The following is a 21,097-nucleotide window of genomic DNA, read 5'->3' on the forward strand; positions in this document are numbered from 1 at the left end:
TTGGGTGCAGGTGCTGTTGTGGCCGCTTGGTCAGACAACATGCTTGTTTTACTGCAAGTCTTGCTATGAAATACTCCGATGTGAAGCTGGGTGAAAACTATAATCAGGAAATAGAAGAATGGTCAGTGGAAAAACATACAGAACAGACCTCTACTGATGCTTATGGTGTCATCAACTTTCAAGGTGGCTCTCATTCTTACAGGGCTAAGGCATGTATGACGTTTTCTTTTTTTCTTACTCTAAACATGTTGATAGAAATGGTGAATGCTTCATTTAACTTTTGAAATTAAAGGCTGAAAACAATGTCACCTATATTGTGACAAACAAGTGCCCTCTACTATTCTAATTTTTTTTTATTGTGATCTGAATTCTTTCCAATTTCTATTTTTTAATTTATTTTTCATAACAAAAGTTGCTCAGATCTATCAGAATTAGTTGTATTTGTGTACAGGCTTACCTTCAAATTGCAAATAGTGATAAGAATTCATAATCATTTTAGCAAAACATTACATTAAGAATTCAGTGTCACTGTTTCAGACTTCATGAAAATACAGCTTACTTATCTGTGCTGCTTGCTTACTTGCTACTGTTAAATTTTTACAGGACCTGTTAAGTAACATCTGCTATCTTAACCCTCTATTCATAATTTTCAAACCCTGAAAAATCATTTAAAATTATGGACAGATGTGAATATGCTTCTTTTTTTCAAAATTATTAAAGCATAATCGTACTGATCAGAATAACTAAGTTTTTTGGGAGAGGGGGTTAGTTAAAAACAAGCATACCAATAAGTCGAAATTTTGGAAACCAACTCAGTTCACAAGTGCGCATGTACTGGAGGGGCTAGAAAACTGGAAATTCTGACGTATTCTCCACAACTATTTTGTAAAGGATTTCTGGTTGTGGTAGAAATAATTTAATGTTCATGCAGTTATAATCTGCAAGGGGTTCTGATACCGTGTGGCTCCTATGAAGTGCTTGAATGAGGGAGCTGTGTTCCTTATGCAGCCTGCGGAGCCCCCAGGGAGAGTCCTGTGCTCTAGGTGAGATCATCTCTGTGGAGAGAAGGGCTCTTAGCAGAATTCTTTCATGTTGGTAATAGCAGTGTATGTGTTCCTTTGTACACTTAGTATGGCTTAAAATTACTGCGAATCCTTTTCTAGGAGTGCAGAGGTAGCAAGCTGCCTGTACTAATGTCTGTGCTTATTTCTGCAGAGCGCTAGTGGGGTTGCTAAAACCAGTTTATTGGAATAGTGATTTTTTTTTTTTTATAGTTGGAACTTGATTCAGGTAGGGCTTATTAAATAGCTCATATTAAAGATGCAGCCGTGTTTTTAACTGATCAACCATCTACTTAATCTTATGCTGTTAAACACAGCAAGTTAAAAAGCTGCTGGTTTTGAAGTTTTCTATTAAAGAATGTAGCTGTCCTTCCCAGCAGGAATAGAGAAGGAAAAGCAAGCAGCTGACTTGCTGTAAAACTTTCTGGAAGAGACATGCAAGCCTCTCCCCAGTAGATGGCAGAACTTTTATAAATATTTCTGAATTTCATCTAATTTAGAGATCATCCAATGCTTTCATAAAGACTAATTTTTCTATGTCACTGTGTCAGTAGGATGGAATAACATAATCTTTCTGTAGTTGTTCCCTTTCCAAAACTTGCTTTCAAAACTGTTAACGATCTTGTCCTTAATTCTGGAGGACATAAAGTAAGCTTGTTCATTTATTGCATCTGACACGTTTCAAGAAAGCGAATTACATTTTCCATAGCCAGGAATAGGATAACATGTGCTGAAGTACATCCTGGTTCTTCCTTTTACTCATCGATTCTGTGATGATTTCTTTTAAGAACCTTTTAACTCTCTTCTTACGCCTGCAGTATGTGCGATTGTCATATGACACTAAGCCTGAAGCTATTCTGCAACTTATGCTTAAAGAATGGCAGATGGAGTTGCCGAAGCTTGTTATATCTGTACATGGGGGCATGCAGAAATTTGAACTTCACCCACGCATCAAACAGTTGCTTGGCAAAGGTCTTATTAAAGCTGCAGTAACAACAGGAGCCTGGATTATAACTGGAGGAGTGAACACAGGTAAAGAAGTACCAATGAACGTGCACAGTTAACTGGATTATGGTTTGAAAGAGCCAAAAGATTTAATGGATGCATAGTTTCACCTTAAAGCAAAGATTTGAGTGAGTTTGGTCAAGTGAAATTAAAATAATACATTTTGAACATGTGTAGTTGGAAGTGGGCTGCTGTTTTGTCTTGCAAAGAGAAACAATACAAAGGTGGGGGGTTTTTGGATTTTTGTGCTTTTTTGGCTTGGTTTTGGGGTTTTTTTGGCTTTTTGTTTTTGCAACTGCAAGAGGAGAAACAATGCAATTAAAACAAGTACAGTAATGTACTGGGAACTCTTTAGTTTTTACTAGGCTAATATTTATTTTGTTGAATTACTGATACATAGTACTTTGTTTCCTTTAGTAGGTGTAGTATGGTCCTTTTTCTTTGGTGTTGTGTCAAATAAGTTCCCAGATCCTTAAGGGCCCAGTTAGCTAATAAAACAGTTGTATATAAGATGCGACATTCAATACATTGAAACCTTTTTGTGCACAAACAGGTGTTGCAAAACATGTTGGTGATGCTCTAAGAGAACATGCTTCCAGATCATCTCGAAAGATTTGCACTATTGGGATTGCTCCATGGGGAGTGATTGAAAACAGAAATGACCTTGTTGGAAGAGATGTAAGGATAAATTACCTAATTGCAATAATGATTTACCTGACTTTTTTTTTTTTTTTTTTTTGACAAATCTGCTCAAGCATGTTTTTTTCACTCGCTTTGCATCATTGGAATACTTGCTTTAATACGAAGATACATTGACATGTGACTTATGCAAGATCATTGGTGTAAACAAGTTGCAAAATGCAGATGCACTAGAGGAGGAGCTTGTTCTGAAGTACTTAGTCCTTTCCCCCCCCTACTGATATTACTGGATCAAATAACAAAAATGCTAAAGTATTACAGACAATTCACATTTACAGAGGCCAATAAGTAGAAAAATTTTGATGCCAAGTCTTCAATGCTGCTGTGTACCAAAGCAGTCACAAGTTTCCCCAAAGACACCTTTTCAAAGGATCTTTTCTCTATTATCCTTCAGAACAGAATTCTTTTGTAATATAGCTACCTGCTTTCCTGCACAAAGTTAAGGGCTACAGCTGTTGGTGTATCCCGACCCAAGGCATGCTTGTATGTGTCAGTGCTTCTTGTTGTGCCACCAGTTCTTGTGTCTAGATGTTGTGGTTTAACCTGTCAGGCAGCTAAACACCACACAGCCGTTCACTTGCTCCCCCTGCCCCCTGCAGTGGGATGGGGGAGAGAATTGGGTTTAAAAAAGTAAAATTTGTGGGTTGAGATAAAGACGGCTTAATAGAACAGAAGAGAAAATAATAATCATGATAAAAAAATATACGAAATAAGTGATGCACAATGCAGTGGCTCACCGCACGCTGACCGATGCCCAGCGAGTTCCCGAGCAGTGGTTGCTGCCCTCCAGCCAACTCCCCCCAGTTTATATACCGAGCATGACGCCATACGGTATGGAATAGCCCTTTGGCCAGTCTGGGTCAGCTGTCCTGGCTGTGCTCCCTCCCTGCTTCTCGCTGGCAGGGCATGAGAAGCTGAGAAGTCCTTGACTAGTGTAAGCACTACTTAGCAACAACTAAAACATCAGTGTGTTATCAACATTATTCTCTTCCTAAATCCAAAACACAGCCCTATACCAGCTACTAAGAAGAAAAAATTAACTCTATCCCAGCTGAAACAAGGACACTAGACAAAAAGTTAATTTTCAGAGAAATAAATTTGAATCTTTATAATTAAAAGACATTGTTGTGTGCTTATATTTAGGTGGTTGCTCCATATCAAACCTTGTTAAACCCATTAAGTAAACTAAATGTCCTAAATAACCTCCATTCCCATTTCATTCTGGTGGATGATGGAACAGTTGGAAAGTATGGAGCAGAAGTTAAATTGCGGAGAGAGCTGGAAAAAACTATTAATTTGCAACGGATCCATGCAAGTAAGTAATTCTGATGCCTGAGGGGGCTGAGTGTTGCTGTGCTTTAATGGAAAAGGTACTCACACCAAACATCTGCATGAGAAAATAGAAAAATTAGTCTTTTGGTTTTGTTTCAAGTCTGAATGATTATTTTGCAAATGTCAACTGCTACTTTGGACCCTAGATATTGCTAGGAGATTTAGGATTTCTCTGGGACCAGAGAGGAGGGTTCTTCTGAATAAAGTTGTTAGTTTTGCTTTGATAAATCAAATGTATGTCACTTGAGTTACTAGTACGTTGTAAGGCCTTACTGGTCTGATTGATTAATGGTTTTGACACTGATCACTTGCAGTTTCACAATAGGGCAATTGAGTTTGTAAAACATCATCTATGTTTGTGCAAAGAAGCCATGACTTCTTTTGGTGTTTTCCCAATTATGGCGCAACACGTGTGTTTTTCTCTTCTAGGAATGCTTTTGCAATACTCCCTGTCAGTAGAGGGTTTCCATGTAACTGTGTTCAAATTGTATATGTGTTGTCATCTTTGGAAGCTATGTGGGGGGGAAGGCAGAAGGGGAGTTCCCTGAAGAAAAAATGTTCACTTTTCTGCATTCATTCAGGAATATTTCTGTGAAGAGTCTCTTCTGTTTTGTAGACTGTATTCCATTGTATTTATCAGCTTCTTTGCAGTGCTTTCCCCCCAGCTCAAAGTATAAATAGTGCTTGAAACTGTGCATTAGCAGCAGTTAAAATGTCTGGCAGGCAGCATTTTAATATTTATTCAGTAGAAGGGACATACTTGATTTATTAAATCTGTAAAATCAATCTTAGCATTCCCTATACACTTACTACATTGTCTGCTTTTTATTGCTTATTTGCAACTTTATAGGAATTGGCCAAGGTGTGCCTGTGGTGGCACTTGTATTTGAAGGTGGCCCCAACGTCATACTCACAGTTTTAGACTTCCTTCAAGAAAGCCCTCCTGTGCCGGTGGTAGTATGTGAAGGAACTGGTAGAGCTGCAGACATATTGGCGTATGTTCACAAGCAAACAGAGGAGGGAGGGTAAGTCCTAGCACTGCTAGCCAAACTATCAGTCATACACAGATGGGGTTTGAGATCATTCCTTAATGAATTTGTGCAAGAGTTCTTTCTATGGAAAGACAAAGGCTAATAGTGGAGAGTGTAGTCTTACCTGTGATGCAGCTTTCCAGGTTGGCTGCAATAATAGCTCTGGCTAAAGACCAAGACATCTTTTCTAGTTCTAGGTTCCTCCCACATACCTTGTACTAGTTGCACCAAATTCTGTAGCGTACGCTTGCTTCAGTAAGACTTACAAGGACAGGAAAAATGTACACACCTATATCCTAAATTAGGAGTATTATCTCATGTGCAACTTCAGTTACATGCAGTAATTTTGTTACACCATTGTAACTAGAGGACCCAGCTCGCAGTTTAAATGCTCTGTCTGCTTCAACTTCAAATCTTAACTAAGCCACAGTAACTTAAGTGATAAATGGCACTGTTCTTAAGTGTGCACAACAGTTTTGCTCAACAGAAGTCAGAGCTGACCAGACCTTCCAGAGATGTGAGAATAACATAGAGAATAGAACCAAACTCCTTGAAAATATCACTTGACTACATCGAATGGAAGTATTTTCATGCAGTTAGCTGTTGCATAGTAGTAACTTTTCTTGAAAGAGATCAGAAAGAGTTTCTGTGTTATTTCTTCTGAGTAGTCTTAAAACTGAACTTTCTACACACTTCTATTTAGTGTAGAAAACACTTGTCTGTTTTAATTGTAGTTTCAAATAATAAAAGGGATTTCCTTGGGCTCCACAATACTTAGTGATTTCTAGTTAGTTGTCAGGCTTGCATAAATCCTTACATACATTGGGTCCTTGTTGCAGGAACTGCCTCAGAACCAGGAGGCAGGGATCTAACATAGCAGTAAACCAAACAGCTTTGTCCATAGTAAGATCAGAAGCAGGTCTTACTCAGAGGGCTGAGTACTTAGTATTTTGTGTCAAAATCTTTTAGTTGAGAGTATCCTAGAATGGATGAGAAGGAAAGGGAGAGAAGCTGAGTTACTTTTAGGAGGTAGTAGTAGAAAGTCATAGATTAAGCAACCTATACTTCTTTCTAAAGGTTACCCAAGATTTTGCCACTGAAACAGTAATAAGCTTATAGATAGCAGGACTTTGAATGGACATGTTGAAACGAATCAAATGCATTGTTGTTCTTACTGTTCATGTATAACAATGTGTTTTCCTGTTTGTTTGTTTCAATCTCAGGAATGTTCCTGAGGGTGCTGAGCCTGAAATAATTTCAACCATCAAAAAGACATTTAACTTTGGTCAAAGTGAAGCAGTTCATTTGTTTCAGACACTGCTGGAATGCATGAAAAAAAAAGAACTTGTAAGTAGATCTTGCTATAAAAATTTTTTATGCAAGGTGCATGCATTCGTGGATATAATATTAAATTGTATATCAATGTTGTAGATGATCAAGTCATTAAAAAATCTTTTCTGGACATAGTGGATCTTCCAGTTACAGAAGTCAAATACAGTTTTCATGTATACTTTATCTCATGGCCAAGAGAGACTAAATTCTTGTGATTATTTCTGGTAATCTGAGTTTGTTTTTGTTTCCAAGCCTATTTGTTTTCAGATGACAGGATTCTGGTCTGTTTATAGTGCGTATGTATTTTGTATTTGCATTGCTGTCCTTTTTTCTTGCTTTGATTTTTGAAAACCTTGGGACTTTTTTTACTTTTTTTTGGTCTTTTAATTATGACTGTACTAACAAAGGTCTACTACCACTGCGTGCTTAAAGCAAAAGCACTTTATATAGCTTCATATGTAGCCTGAGTTCAGGAACTGGTGTCTCATTTGGACATCATATTGCGTTGTTCTAAAGGTTTAAAATTGTCATATTCGGCTAAACATGTTTGGTGGCAGGTTAGTCTCATAATCTAGAATGAACTGGAGGGGTAAACAGAAGACTGTGTGGTGTTTATAGACAATAGAGAATTGTAATCATAGTGGGGAAAGAAGTTCAAATTGATTGAAGAGTGTAAAGGGTTTCTGCTATGCTTTTTCTCATAAAAGATTGTCTTGTGTGGCACCCGGTTAGGAAAACAATACCGAATGCACACTAAAGGTAAGTTTTTAAGTTGAGCATAGGCTTAAATTGTTAAATTGCATCCAAGATAAGGTGACTTTTTAATGTATTTCAATCTTGACATAAAAGACTGGAGCTAATCACCTTTGCCTGAAAATAACTTCTAAAATATGTTTTCCCTATTTTACCATTTTGGACAGATTACAGTTTTTCACATTGGGTCAGACGAACATCAGGACATTGATGTGGCAATACTTACAGCATTGTTAAAAGGTGAGACTTTTAAGAGCATTTGGAATCCCCAGCTATTGTTGTTTAGTGTTTATATGATGAATTATTTATAAAATACTATAATCTGTAAGAATCTTGTTTTTAAGCAAATAATTATCTACTATGTTTTCTCATTGTATAATACCATAATTTGTCATAAATGATGAAATATACTGTATAACTTTGTGGTGGATTTCTTTATTTGGCCTTTTAAGGAAGCAAGAATGTTTATTATCTTATATTTTAATTAATTTTAAACTTTTTTCATTTGTTTTGCTTCTTCAGGCACGAATGCATCTGCATTTGACCAGCTTGTTCTTACACTTGCGTGGGATAGAGTTGACATAGCCAAAAATCATGTTTTTGTTTATGGGCAACAATGGCTGGTATGTAATGGTGTGGACTAAGCAGAATGATATTTCCTAAGACAGAAACTCAACTTGCTGTAAAGAATGAATCTTTTCACTTTTGTAGAGAGAGACTGTAGAATACTGACACATTCATTTTGAGGACAGTAATTTTTGCATACTGCATGATCTTAGAGCTGTTTTGTTTATTGTGTAGTTGAAAATGGTCCAACAATTTTAGAAATGTGCTAAGTGTTCTTAGTAACTAGAGGAGAAAAAACATTGCAAAAGGTGGAAGCTGGATTCATGTTAGTCAGATGCTCTTACTTCCTTACAGTTGCATGGTCGTAGGAAATTCTTAAGAAGCATCTAGTAAAATGCATATATTAACTACTGTTGGCAGCACTGCAGTGTCTTTTGACAGGGAGGACAAAATGTCTGTTTCTTGTAGTCTGCAAATTAGTTTGAAAACTACATTGTGGATCTTGCCTTTTTCCCATATTACTGTAAAAATAAAACACAATCTTATATGAGTGGGCAGTCAAAAGTACATAATACAAGGCTTGTTGATAGCAATGATGGTTCTGAGCATTTGTCTTTGAAGCAAATTGTGCTTTAAATGGTTTATGTCTTTGTGTTTCATCCAGTATCAATCTATGAGAACAGCTTAACTATGTTAAACCAAATGTCTACTTAGTCCCATGTACTGTGTCAGCAGGAGATAGCTGTGGAAGAGTATAAGACTTAAGTGTTCAGAATATTCTCTCATCCTCTAATTGTGTGAGGTTCAGGGGATTTTCTGAACCAAGGGTGACATCTTTGTATTTGTAGACATATAAGGTTTCCCCAGCCCTGGAAGTGAATGAGGTTGATATGTAATCTAAGTACACTTACTTTTGTGATGCCCTGTTTTACTGGTTCTTTCCAGGCTCTATCTTGTGACTTATTTGTTGTAGGTTGGCTCTCTGGAACAGGCTATGTTAGATGCCCTTGTGATGGATAGAGTTGCATTTGTGAAACTTCTGATTGAAAACGGAGTAAGCATGCACAAATTTCTTACAATTCCCAGGCTGGAAGAACTTTATAACACAGTAAGTGAATGAGTGCTTTTTAAGCTACTTTTAGAACAGCTGTTTAGTCGCTCAGTATGTTGTATACTGGGTCATGTGCACCAGTCCGAAGGCCATTGGGTGTCAATAGGGACGGCTTCCTGGCGTGAGGTTAGAGTTGAGAAGTGCATGCTGTCTGGCTGCTTTGTAGCGCCACAGCTGCTTTCTGGCTCTTCAGAAATGATACCAGAAATAGTTTGTCAGCAGGATGTTCATCTGTTTCTGATGCTGGGGATAGATACTAAAGGGAAAACTGCAGCCTTGTTGTGGAACATATGAAATGTGTAAACCACAGTGGGGAAGAGAACAAGAAAAAGTCAGATGGATGGAACTTGTGCACAAAATATGAGGTCTATAGAGAGTATTGTTAGGGCTTCATGAGATGAATTCTGTCTATAGCAGTTAATATTATCATAATAGTTGTAAAAATAGTTTATTTTGTGAACCTGAATAGTTATAAATATTACTTAGAAAAATTTTGTTGCTGTAGGTGTTGATTTAAGAATTTTAAAGTAGTTTTGTATAACACTAAGTATGTAACAGGACAAAACAAAAAACCTTCCACCAAAAAGTAGCTAATGTGAGTAGCACACAAATATGACTTAGGCTTACATTAACATTCTCATTATCTGCTTTTAACAAAAAAAAAAAAAAAGAAGACAAAAAAAAGAAAAAAAGGAATTCTTTAGCTAATAAAGCTCTGTAAAGAAGCCCACATGATCAGGTTTTGTTATCTGAGTTTTTTTTAATCAACCTTTTATGGTGTTGCTTTTACACACTTGATGTGCATTTGATTGAGTTTTGTATGGGAGCTAGGGTAACAATACGTCTAAAAGTGTAACAGTCCATGCACTCACAAGACATTAGAGAAGGAAAAAAATCCACTTTGGTAAAAAGAGGGAATGTTCAGACTAAAGATTTACAAAGTAAGGTAGCTTTTACTATGGATCCTGCAATACTGTAAACATGAATATCAGTCTGTGTGTGTTCCTGTAAATTAAAATGTTTATTTGTTAAAACTTGTCTCTATAATATTATATTTTAATAATATAAAAACCCCATAATGCTGCTGTTTGCATTCTGGTTTTTTTCTGTTTTTCTTTTTGGACAAACTATGGGTACATTAATTACCTCCCAAATTAAAACAGAAGTAAAATGAAACAAAAAAGGAAGTAGTCTATAGCTAATATGGTAGTTTGAAATATTTGCATTTATTTGATGGTTACTGTTTGTTTAAAAACTAGGGATTTTTTTTTTTCAGCCAACATGCAAAAATATTTGGCTTCTACTGTAATCTTCTCATGTTGTCATTGCACTCTAATTTCTCATTCCAAATCCTCTCTGCCCCCCCCCCCCCCCTTTTTTTTTTTTAAAAGAAACAAGGCCCAACAAACCCAACACTCTTTCATCTTGTTCGGGATGTCAAACAGGTATGCTGTAAATGTAAAAAAAATCTGTCAAACTAGCAGTGCTAGTGTTTTGGTGATTTCTTATGTTTGACTGTCACTTTCATCTTAGGTTTATTATTGGATTTTATTGTAAATAATAAGCTATCTCTGCAGTCATTCTGTTGTTTCCAATACTTGCTGTTGTATGCTTAGTGCCCTGCTGCCAGAAAGATGTTAAATCCGATGAGAGTTGTCTTTCTCATCTTACTTGTGATTGGTTTGCTTTTTGGGGGAATTGAAAGCTGATATGCCCAGCTAGGAGTAATTTTGGCTGTTAAAACAATAGACAAAAACCAGTAAAACAGTTGTCTGTCTATCCGTCCCCTGCCCCACTAACAGAATGAACATCTGCCCTGCTAGGGAAGATCATACAGAAAAGAAGCTATAACCTTGTCTTTTTTGAAACTGATAAATATTGAGCCATGTAGATGTTTTTTTAATCATGAAAGGTTTAATTTGTTTTTTACTTAGAGCTGTGATGTGACATGTAGAAAGACTCTAAGCAAGTTTAAGATTGTAATTTGAAAAAACTAAAAATACCTTTTTTTTATTCCTAGGGAAATCTTCCTCCAGGATATAAAATCAACCTGATTGATGTGGGGCTGGTTATTGAGTATCTGATGGGAGGAACCTATAGATGCACCTATACAAGAAAACGCTTTAGAGCTATATACAATAGTCTCAGTGGGAACAATCGGGTATGTGGCAGTTGGATAACAGGACATGCTGATTCATATGTTCTCAATTAAAAAAACCCTGTGTATTTTGGGGGAAAATTGGATCCATATCGTTTTGTTGTTCTTGTCAATGGATTGGTTCTTTTAAAGGCAATAGTAAGGCCTATGAGGGCAGCTGGTAGCTGTTTTGGGATTGAGGAGAAACAAAAGGTTTTGTTCTCCTGCTCCTTATTCTAGCACATCTAAATTCCTTCTCTGTTATTCCCTTTTTTCCTACTCATAGGGGAAGAATGGGCACTAAACACGCAGATTCACCAGGGCTTGGGATGCAGATATTTTAGCTTTTTGTAAAGTAACACGTGTGACTCTTTATTTTGCGACTTATTAAAAAAACCAAAACAAACAAAAAACTTGTTAAATATCCAGTGAAAATTCTGGTTGTTGCTGTTAAATAAATTTATCACTGTTTCAGTAGCAAAGTAGCTATTTAATTGCTCAACTAAGTATCTAGCTATAAACAGATGATTTTATAATGCATAGTAGGTAAGAGTAAAGAAACCAAACCAAACCCCTTCTCCTTATTCTTCTTACAGCGATCTGGGCGAAATCCTTCAAATACTACTCCTCAGATATGTAAAAGCCACGAGTCTTTTGGTAACAGGGCAGACAAGAAAGAGAAAATGCGCCATAATCACTTCATCAAAACAGCACAGCCATACAAACCAAAGGTACAGATGTGTGAGGGGAACATGGTGGGGTTTATTTTAAGTAGTTAAGAGTGGAGAAACTGGTTGAAATCCAGGTGCCACTGAAGTGTGAGTAGCAGCAGTTTTACTGACTTTGGTAAAGCTGGAATTTCAGCCTTGCGTTTTTTACTTGTTTATAAACTGTCCAGCATGCTTACAGGATTCTGCGAAGAGTGTTTAACTTTCTGTATAGTAGTCTTCTGGATAAGCTTTGGTATGTTAGGGAGCAAAAAGCTTATCTTTGGCACAGTTCTAGCAATGCGGGGACTCGTGGCTTTTTAGACGGAGCAAGATTTGGCCACATGTCTCCATGAGTTTCCTCATTCGTATGTAGGTATATTAGTTACTGCTTTTCTTTTGATCTATAAATCAAAGTAATTCAGTCTCCCCGTTATTACAGTGAATTGGACTCAACTGAAGTTTTGGAACAAAGGTTCCAGCTGCTTTTCAAGTCTTCAGAAATTCATTTTTCTTTTTATAATTATATATAATTTGATATTGGATCACTCAGGATTTTATTTCGTGTTATGTAATGACCAAGTTTAGAGATTTAAAATGTAACTTTGTAATTTTATTTTGAAGATTGACACTGGTGCAGAAGAGGGAAAAAAGAAAAGAACCAAAGATGAAATAGTAGACATAGATGATCCTGAAACGAGACGTTTTGCTTATCCTCTCAACGAGCTGTTACTTTGGGCGGTGTTAATGAAGAGACAGAAGATGGCTCTCTTTTTCTGGCAGCATGGGGAGGAGTCCATGGCAAAAGCCTTAGTTGCTTGCAAAGTGTATCGTTCAATGGCATATGAAGCAAAACAAAGTGACCTTGTTGATGATACTTCAGAAGAACTGAAACAGTATTCCAAGTAAATTACATTTATATAGTTAAAAATCTTTTCTTGAAATTTACAATAAAAGTAGTGGGCTATATATGAACAAAACCCAAACTATTTGATTAGCACACTTGAAGACAATTCCTTTTTGCAAGAAGGCTTAAGTGGCACTCTAGTAGAAGTTTTATATTAGATAGTGCTCTTTCTTGAGAGCTGTTACAAGCCGTGATTTATGATTAAATTAAAATGACACTGAATGTGCCATTTACTTAGTTCCATGTAATTTCCTTGCATGTTTTAACAGCTGTTTGTAACCTGCATATGTTTTTAACAGAAGTCACAGATTCACGTGTTGTAGTTACACATTACTGTGCAGTATATCTGTACAGAAGGGACAGGTTGACAGTCCCTTCAAGTTGTGCTACTGGGAATTCGATAGTACAAGAAAATTCGACCTAAACTCAAGGTCATTTCTATAGATACTAACCTTGTTTTGTTGATTTTTCTTCATTCTAGCGAGTTTGGTCAACTGGCAGTTGAACTGTTAGAACAGTCTTTCCGACAAGATGAAACTATGGCAATGAAATTACTAACCTATGAGCTTAAAAACTGGAGCAACTCAACTTGTCTGAAGCTAGCAGTGTCATCAAGACTTCGTCCATTTGTAGCACATACTTGTACACAGATGTTGTTATCAGATATGTGGATGGGAAGGCTGAACATGAGGAAGAATTCATGGTACAAAGTAAGCATTGTCGCAGTTTATTGGTGTAAAAAGGATCAATGTTTAAACGGAAGGAAAGCATGTGTTTACATGCTAGTAGTATAAAGCTTTCACGACTATAGCTTATGTTAATAAATCCTGTAAAACAGTCTCTTATAACATAATCAAAACTGGAAGTATTTATTGTTAACTCTTCTTTTGACACTCTATTATCTTTTCAAATAAGGTACAGAAATATAGAAGGCAAAAACCAGGCAAGTAGCCTTTAATCAGAGGCTTAAAGAGATCACGTGAATACTAATCCGCTACTAAAAACCTAGTGGTAAAAAACCTTAACAGACAGAAAACCCGCTATAAGAATATAGTTTCATGTGTTTTGGCTTTTTACAGGCAGCACATAAGACTTGCTGTAGAAAAGCCTTGTGTATATCCTATTTTGGAGGAAGAAATTGAGCAAAAGCAGGGCACAGAATGAAACAAGGGTAGGCAAATTGGGGATAGGTTTTCCAATGGTGTCCTTTGTGATATAGATCAATTGAACCAAAATGGGAGTTGCCTATTTCTTTGAGATGGTGTACCAAAACCTTATTGTTGCTAGGAACTTAATGAAATAAAACTTTCCTACAAAATATCTACAAGCATCACTTAACTTGTGACCTACTAAAATCCTCTTTGATAACTGATTAACCGTTTTCTTGCTTGCTTTGTAACAGGCTACTGACAATAAATAGCTCTCACTTATTCTCTTCATCCATACCTTAGCTCATTTTTCTACCATAAGTTGAAATAAAACCCCAAAATAAACAAAACACACATACCCCCCCAAAAAACCCCAAAACTACAACCTCGACTCATATATGCTTTTTAAATACACCTTGACAGTACACAGTTCTAGAGTTTCTGGGAGCGGGTTAAAGAACAGAGTGTAAACAAAACATCTCTGGATCTTCAGGCTTGGAGTACATTCCTTCTAGTGGCTTTTAGTTTTGGAATTTGTTGATTCTTCCCCTTTCCTGTATCTTCAATTCAAGGAATGCTCTGTTTATATGATCTTAGCCTCTTAAGTGTGTATATAAGTAATAACAACTAATTATTTTCTGCATTTTTTTTTCCTCAATAACAAGCAAGTGAAATTTGGACAATATATTTTCCGAGGATGTTCTGTGTGTTGGTGTATTCTAATACTTTAATGTAGCTGTGAACTATTTGCACTTAGCCTTCATCTTTTCCAGGTGATACTGAGTATTTTACTCCCTCCTGCTATACTGCTGTTGGAATATAAGACCAAGGCTGAAATGTCACATATTCCTCAATCTCAAGATGCACATCAAATGGCAATGGATGACAGTGAAAACAACTTCCAGAATGTAGCAGATGAAATACCTATGGTAATGTGTGGCAGGGGGAGATATTAAAAACAATATTTCTAACTTAAAATAATTACATTTTTAAATTGAAGCGAGAGTTAAAACGAGTGTCTAAAAGCATGTATTTCTGTATGTGAAGTTAACAGTCCTTTCATTTTAGGAGGTGTTTAAAGAAGTAAGGATCTTGGACGGTACTTCAGAAAAGCATGATATGGAGACTCCAGCAAAACCTAAAAGACTTCCAATTACACAGAAATTTTATGCATTTTATCATGCACCTATTGTGAAGTTTTGGTTTAATACGGTGAGTTTTCTTCTGTGTAATGTGTATTTTATTTGGAAATCTAATGAAGATTTTTGGGTTCTTTTCCCAACATGTAGTTCTGTGACCTGAATCCAAGTTTAAGCACTTTTTAAAAACAAACGAAAAACCCTTACCTTGCTAAGCTAGAAGTACTTGATTCTGAAAACCTGCATACGCACATGAAGTGCTTCGTGGTTTGGGTTTTTTTTAAGTTCATGATGTTGGCTTTGAGAAATACTTTTTTTTTTTTTTTTTTTAAGCTAAGAGAATAATTAGCATGAACATTTGTATTCTGGCCTTAGTAATGAATTTCACCAGTTGCTAGCAGGAATTCTGTAATCAGTTATTAGGCTAAAGTGTTCATGCACAGCTTTGTTTGAATTACTGTAATAGAAACTCTAAAATTTGTATTAAAGGAAAAATAGCTGCAATAAGAACAAAGCTTTGCTAGTAATAGCTTATTACAGCTATTTTTCCTCTTCTTAGAAGAAAATGTTTGTATCCCCTTATAAACAATAAGTTGTCTGCTTAAAGGGGTAAATATAGTACTGTAATCCTATTTGAAGCTTTTATTGTATACCACATCAAAAGATTCCATGCACATCTATAAAGATCCCTTCAGTAATTATATGTATAATTTTCATTGCTTTTTTTAGTTGGCATACTTGGGATTCCTCATGCTCTACACATTTGTGGTTCTTGTAAAAATGGAAGAATTGCCGTCCGTTCAAGAGTGGATTGTTATTGCTTACATTTTCACATCAGCAATTGAGAAAATTCGTGAGGTACGCCTGTAACAATCTAGGATTTTAGTTTTCTTTGTCAATTAAAACAGTATGCTTTAAACTGTTTATAAACAAGAAAACCTAAGAAACTTTAAGATAAAGGCATTACATCATGTACTCTGATGCTTGAACTTTGGTATAGGCTGCTGGTTTCAATACCGGTGTTTCTTGGCCTGCTGCTTGGACTTTGCTTGCTTTTCTTCTGTTTCCAATGGGGAAGAGATGGAGGCCTATTAAAAGGAGGTGGTTTTTTTTCCTCCTGAATTTCAAGGAACTGGCAATGACATCCTTTTTAAATTGTTAAAATCCACCTCCCCTCCCAAGTTGATTTTTTTTTTTTTTTGTGTGTGTGTGCCTATCTGTAACTCACTGTCTAGAAGTTGTAATGAAATAAGTAACCTTAATTTTCTGAGGGGTGAAATGTGTATTTATTTATTAACATCAGTCAAACTCTACCACTGTGCTACAACTGGGATGACAAAACAAAAAAAGCTTTATTGAGACAGGATAGCTATTACAACTGCAATGTTGCTGGTCAGCAAGAGACTTTTGAGAAGTTCTATGACAATTTTTAAATGAGAGAGAGAAAATTAGTTCATTAACCTGATACCTCAAGCCTAACTGAAGGGGCAGAAAGTAGGACTCATTTTTGTAACAGTAACTGCCTCAACCCCCCCCCCCCCCAAAAAAAAACCCAGAACCAAAATTCCTTCATAAATTGTTCAGACCGAAGGAAACATACATCCTCCTTGTCCTTGTAAAGCTGACGCAGTTAAAAACCAGTTTTGATTCCTCAGTGTAAAACAGTTAATCCATTTGAATAAGTGTTTTATTTTTGCAAGTATAAAAATGTTACTGATTCATATATTTCAGTGTTGGTCCATGTGCAATGAATGTGAGTGACTTTTATCTTTATTGCAGATTTTTATGTCAGAAGCTGGGAAGATTAATCAGAAGATTAAAGTTTGGTTCAGCGATTACTTCAATATCAGTGACACAGTTGCCATTGTCACTTTCTTCATCGGGTTTGCATTAAGATTTGGAGCAAAGGGGAATTTTGGTGAAAACACTTACAGGGAAAATTATGTCTTTGTTGCTGGAAGAATAACATACTGTCTCAATATAATTTTTTGGTATGTGCGATTACTGGATTTTCTAGCTGTAAATCAACAGGCTGGCCCTTATGTTATGATGATTGGGAAAATGGTAAGTCCTACTTTTGTTACTGTGTTTTGTTTTGTTTTTTTTTCCAACTGAAATATGTTTTTCTTGCTGCATCCATTTACAAGTATTCTCAAAGTTTTATTTAGAAAAAGTTTGCTTAACCTGGTGTGATATGTCAAGAACTCAGTATGCAGAACTAGCTAGCTGGAACATAAGTTAATGTGTTTCAAAGCAAGCACTGATTTAGAAGGCTTCCTTTATTATGGAGCTTTCTCTGTCACATATCTGTAAAAAGCTGGCAAATCTTCCTTCTCTGGTCTGTTTTGTTTTTAGATGTCAGAGACTTGAATGAATATGATGATGCCTTTTTCTTGATTCATCTAGCATTGCTTCCCTTTTGGGTCTGAGACTGACTTATAGTCTTGGTTTTCTTGCCTTTGTGCTCTCTAGTGCAAGGCTTCAACTTGTTTTGTGTCCTAAAGCACCTTCATTTTTTGTGCTGTGGAAAACTGGGAATAGATTGTGGCTCTGTTCTTGTCTTCTCTCACACAAAAAATATTCAAATTGTTTAAATTTAAAAACAAATAACTTAGAATAGTTCACTGACAGTAAAGCTAAATGTTAAAAAAGGTTTTAAGGTTTGAGAACTGTATATACAAAGGTGGAAGGGGTGTTTGTTTTTCTTCCCCCTATAAAATGGTTCCTATAAAGTTGAACCCTCTTGTTCCTTAAAAATGAGGGCATCAAGTTGCTCATTTCTCACTTTGATTTCTTGCAAGAGGCATAGGTTCTGTGTTTCAGCCCTTGGAAAACTACTTCTGCGTTTTGTGCAGCTATTGAGTGCATTTAGGAAGGAATGTTTCTCTATCAGCTGCTGCTCATCCACGTAATAGGTGTTTGAGTTACAAAGGAAATACTCTCAGTTGCCTTTGGCTGAGGATACTAAATACTCTGTAAGAAAGGACAGGAAAAAAACAAATTTTGTTACAGGTTTTGTTATTTAATAAAATTTTCTGACTGAAATATAAGTGTTCCAGACTCTTTTCCTTATATAATACATAGAACTCATCAGGCTTACACTGTCACCGTAGAAGTGTTTGAAATTGTGAAATCCTAATTATAACCTCGTGGATTAACTGACTTTTTTGTGTTAATAGGTGGCCAACATGTTTTACATTGTGGTGATTATGGCCCTTGTACTACTTAGTTTTGGTGTTCCCAGGAAAGCAATATTGTATCCTGATGAGGCACCGTCTTGGACTCTTGCTAGAGATATTGTGTTTCATCCATACTGGATGATTTTTGGTGAAGTGTATGCCTATGAAATTGATGGTAAGACACTGCAATTTTGAAGCAAATAAGGAGAAAACTTACTCTGATAAGATCTTCTCAAGGTCTTATGAAATTCTAATTTTATTAAATGAAATGAAAGCTGTCATGCCAAAATTTTGGCTGTGGTGGTGTATTATACTATTTTTTTAATGGTATGATTATACCATAGTATTAACCAGAAATGTTTCCTGTATTTTTCTACCGTATTCCTAAATGCATGGAGACATTTTGAATTGCAGAACCAACGCATGACAGTTGGTTGTTGCAATCTTTATAAGTGATTTTTTTTTTTTCCCCCCCCCCCATCTATACCTGCTGGGAGTTCTAAAAATTGTACGTATTTTCTCTGTCTTTTTTTTCCCAACACAGTATGTGCAAATAATTCTGATGAAAAAGTTTCTCATCTCTGTGGCCCAGGAACATGGTTGACCCCGTTTCTTCAAGCCGTCTACCTCTTTGTACAGTACATAATTATGGTTAATCTCCTTATTGCATTTTTCAAGTAAGTATATGGATAATTGTTAATTTTTGCTAATCCTTTGATAAGTTTCTATTTCACTGCAATAAGATGACAAGATAAGAATAACTGATGGCAGTTCAAAGCAATCCCATTTGCTTGGAAGTGTTTTCAGGTTCTAAGGCTGGTCTTCGTCTCCTCACTGCAAGCCCATGACTAAGTAGGGAAGTGTGTGATGTGACTGGTGTGTGTCACATCTATGAAGCCAGGGGAATTGGAAGTTTAAGAGAATTTGAAAGCATTTTGTCAGAAAACAAACAAAATTATTTCTGGAACTGTATATTAACTGTTGTTCCTAAATTCATTTAACAATCTCTGGTTGGTTGAGTTGAATTGTAGTCGAGCAAATTGTCTTTTACAGTTCTCTGCAAGCATTTGATTTATGGGAATAATCAGCTCGCTAACACTAAAGAACGCCAGACTGCAGAATTAACGTGATCTGATATAAAAATATGGGTTTAGTTAGAAATAAATTTTGTTGTTGTTGTGTGGCAAACTTGAAATTTGATCTCAGTGTAATTTATTTCTGAGGAAAGGCACTGAGATGTTACCTGATGAGGGAATTTTTTAACCCTCTCCTTGCTTTGGATCATGGTATTTTCTTGAATGTGTTTCCAACTTCCACTAAAATAATTTTGCAGTAAAACACAAGTATGTGCTTTTGTCTCTTTACTTAACTAGCTTCGGAATTCAAGATTGTTATCAAAGTGTTACACAAAAAAAAACAAACAAACAACAAAACCAACAAAAAAAACCCCACCAAACCAAACAAAAAACCCCAAACACCAACCCTCACCCGCACCCCCCTTCCCACCACCCCAAACCAAAAACCACCTTGATCTGTTAATGCTTTTCTGTTCCCTTTCAGCAACGTGTATTTACAAGTCAAGGCAATTTCAAACATTGTGTGGAAGTATCAACGCTATCATTTCATTATGGCCTACCATGAAAAACCTGTTCTGCCTCCACCACTTATTATTCTTAGCCACATGGCTTCCCTGTTCTGTTGTATATGTAAAAGAAGAAAGACAGACAAGACTTCAGATGGGCCAAGTATGAACAGTTATTATCCAAAAAATTACAGTAACTTTTTTTGACATGATTAAAGCAAACTGTCAGAAAAGTACTATGTTCTTGGTTATAATGTATATTCTCAAGAAATTTGAAGTAGGTCTTAATTTTCCATGGTTTTAATATTGAATAAGGCATTAATTCTGTTCAAAGTCGCAGTGTTTTTATGAAGTGTATAATGCACAGCCCCTAGAAATCTCCAGTCAAACTAACTTATGACAAAAATAAACAAAAACCCAAGATTTAGAATTCCTATTAGTGTTAACGGGGGAAGAATTTTTTTTATTTCTTTCTGGAAAACTTCTGTTCTTACTGGAAACTCTTTGAGAATTTTTTAAAAAGGAAAAAAAAAATATTCCACAGATGATAAAATCAAGTTAAGTAATCTTAGCTTCTGCCTCAAAGAAAAAGGGATTGGAGGGTAGGAATGTAAGGAATGATATTGTGCACAGATCCTCTCAGAATTACTATTTTGATTTTTATTTTAGTGGAAATCTTTGACCATGAACTTTTTTCTAGCAAGGAGAGAGGAAGGGTCTTAGGTGGCACTGTGTTTTTTTTTGTTTTTGTTTTCTTTTTTATTTTTAACACCCTTTGTAAAGTTGTGGCTATTAGTTTCCAGCACCTGTACTACTTCACTACATATGCATCTTCTTAACTGTTTAATCTCTCTTTAGAACTCTTCCTGACAGAAGAAGATCAAAAGAAACTTCATGATTTTGAAGAGCTGTGTGTTGAGATGTATTTCAATGAAAAGGATGATAAATTTCATTCTGGAAGTGAGGAGAGAATTCGAGTCACATTTGAACGGTAGAATATTTGCAAATAAAATTTCTGAATAGAGAAGCTTAGAGCTTTTGCAGGTTTTTGAAATGTGCTTTAAGGGGGGTAAAATGCAGCTCAAGAAAATACGTATTTATGAAAACTTTAGATTATGTCTTTCCATTGCTATGCAGAAACTAATAGTGTGATTGATGCTTCCTGATGTGTAGCAGTACTCAGTAAGCTGAAGCAATTGCATTATTTAGTTTCTCAAGATATTTTAAGAAACTGATAAATTTGAAAAAGTGCTGTAGGCCCTCTATTGATATGTGTGTTAATTCTGTGATTCAGAAGTATGTACAAACATTGTATTACGAAACAGTCCAACACTATAGTGTATACCATCTTGAAATTTCAGAGGTTTTTTCCTTAAATGGGCAGCAAGAGTTGCAAAGATGTTTCTT

General features: G+C 36.0%; 1 protein-coding gene across 1 annotated transcript in view; it reads left to right on the forward strand.

Moving 5' to 3' along the window:
* The window catches only part of TRPM7 (transient receptor potential cation channel subfamily M member 7), a 58,582-nt gene that overhangs the window by 24,588 nt on the left and 12,897 nt on the right, over positions 1-21,097 (forward strand). The window contains exons 4-25 of the mRNA XM_087743809.1: positions 11-209; positions 1,880-2,093; positions 2,620-2,744; positions 3,909-4,080; positions 4,948-5,122; positions 6,352-6,475; positions 7,381-7,453; positions 7,736-7,836; positions 8,754-8,888; positions 10,283-10,336; positions 10,912-11,052; positions 11,625-11,759; positions 12,360-12,640; positions 13,124-13,352; positions 14,564-14,719; positions 14,859-15,002; positions 15,659-15,787; positions 16,709-16,993; positions 18,109-18,283; positions 18,653-18,785; positions 19,669-19,853; positions 20,549-20,681. Coding sequence (XP_087599935.1) covers positions 11-209; positions 1,880-2,093; positions 2,620-2,744; positions 3,909-4,080; positions 4,948-5,122; positions 6,352-6,475; positions 7,381-7,453; positions 7,736-7,836; positions 8,754-8,888; positions 10,283-10,336; positions 10,912-11,052; positions 11,625-11,759; positions 12,360-12,640; positions 13,124-13,352; positions 14,564-14,719; positions 14,859-15,002; positions 15,659-15,787; positions 16,709-16,993; positions 18,109-18,283; positions 18,653-18,785; positions 19,669-19,853; positions 20,549-20,681 — 3,498 coding nt within the window. The remainder of the gene's footprint in view (positions 1-10; positions 210-1,879; positions 2,094-2,619; positions 2,745-3,908; positions 4,081-4,947; positions 5,123-6,351; positions 6,476-7,380; positions 7,454-7,735; positions 7,837-8,753; positions 8,889-10,282; positions 10,337-10,911; positions 11,053-11,624; positions 11,760-12,359; positions 12,641-13,123; positions 13,353-14,563; positions 14,720-14,858; positions 15,003-15,658; positions 15,788-16,708; positions 16,994-18,108; positions 18,284-18,652; positions 18,786-19,668; positions 19,854-20,548; positions 20,682-21,097) is intronic.

Source organism: Nipponia nippon, unplaced genomic scaffold (assembly GCF_047370975.1).
Source record: "Nipponia nippon isolate SJK-2023a ecotype South Korea unplaced genomic scaffold, ASM4737097v1 scaffold_9, whole genome shotgun sequence".
NCBI classification, from domain to species: Eukaryota; Metazoa; Chordata; class Aves; order Pelecaniformes; family Threskiornithidae; genus Nipponia; species Nipponia nippon.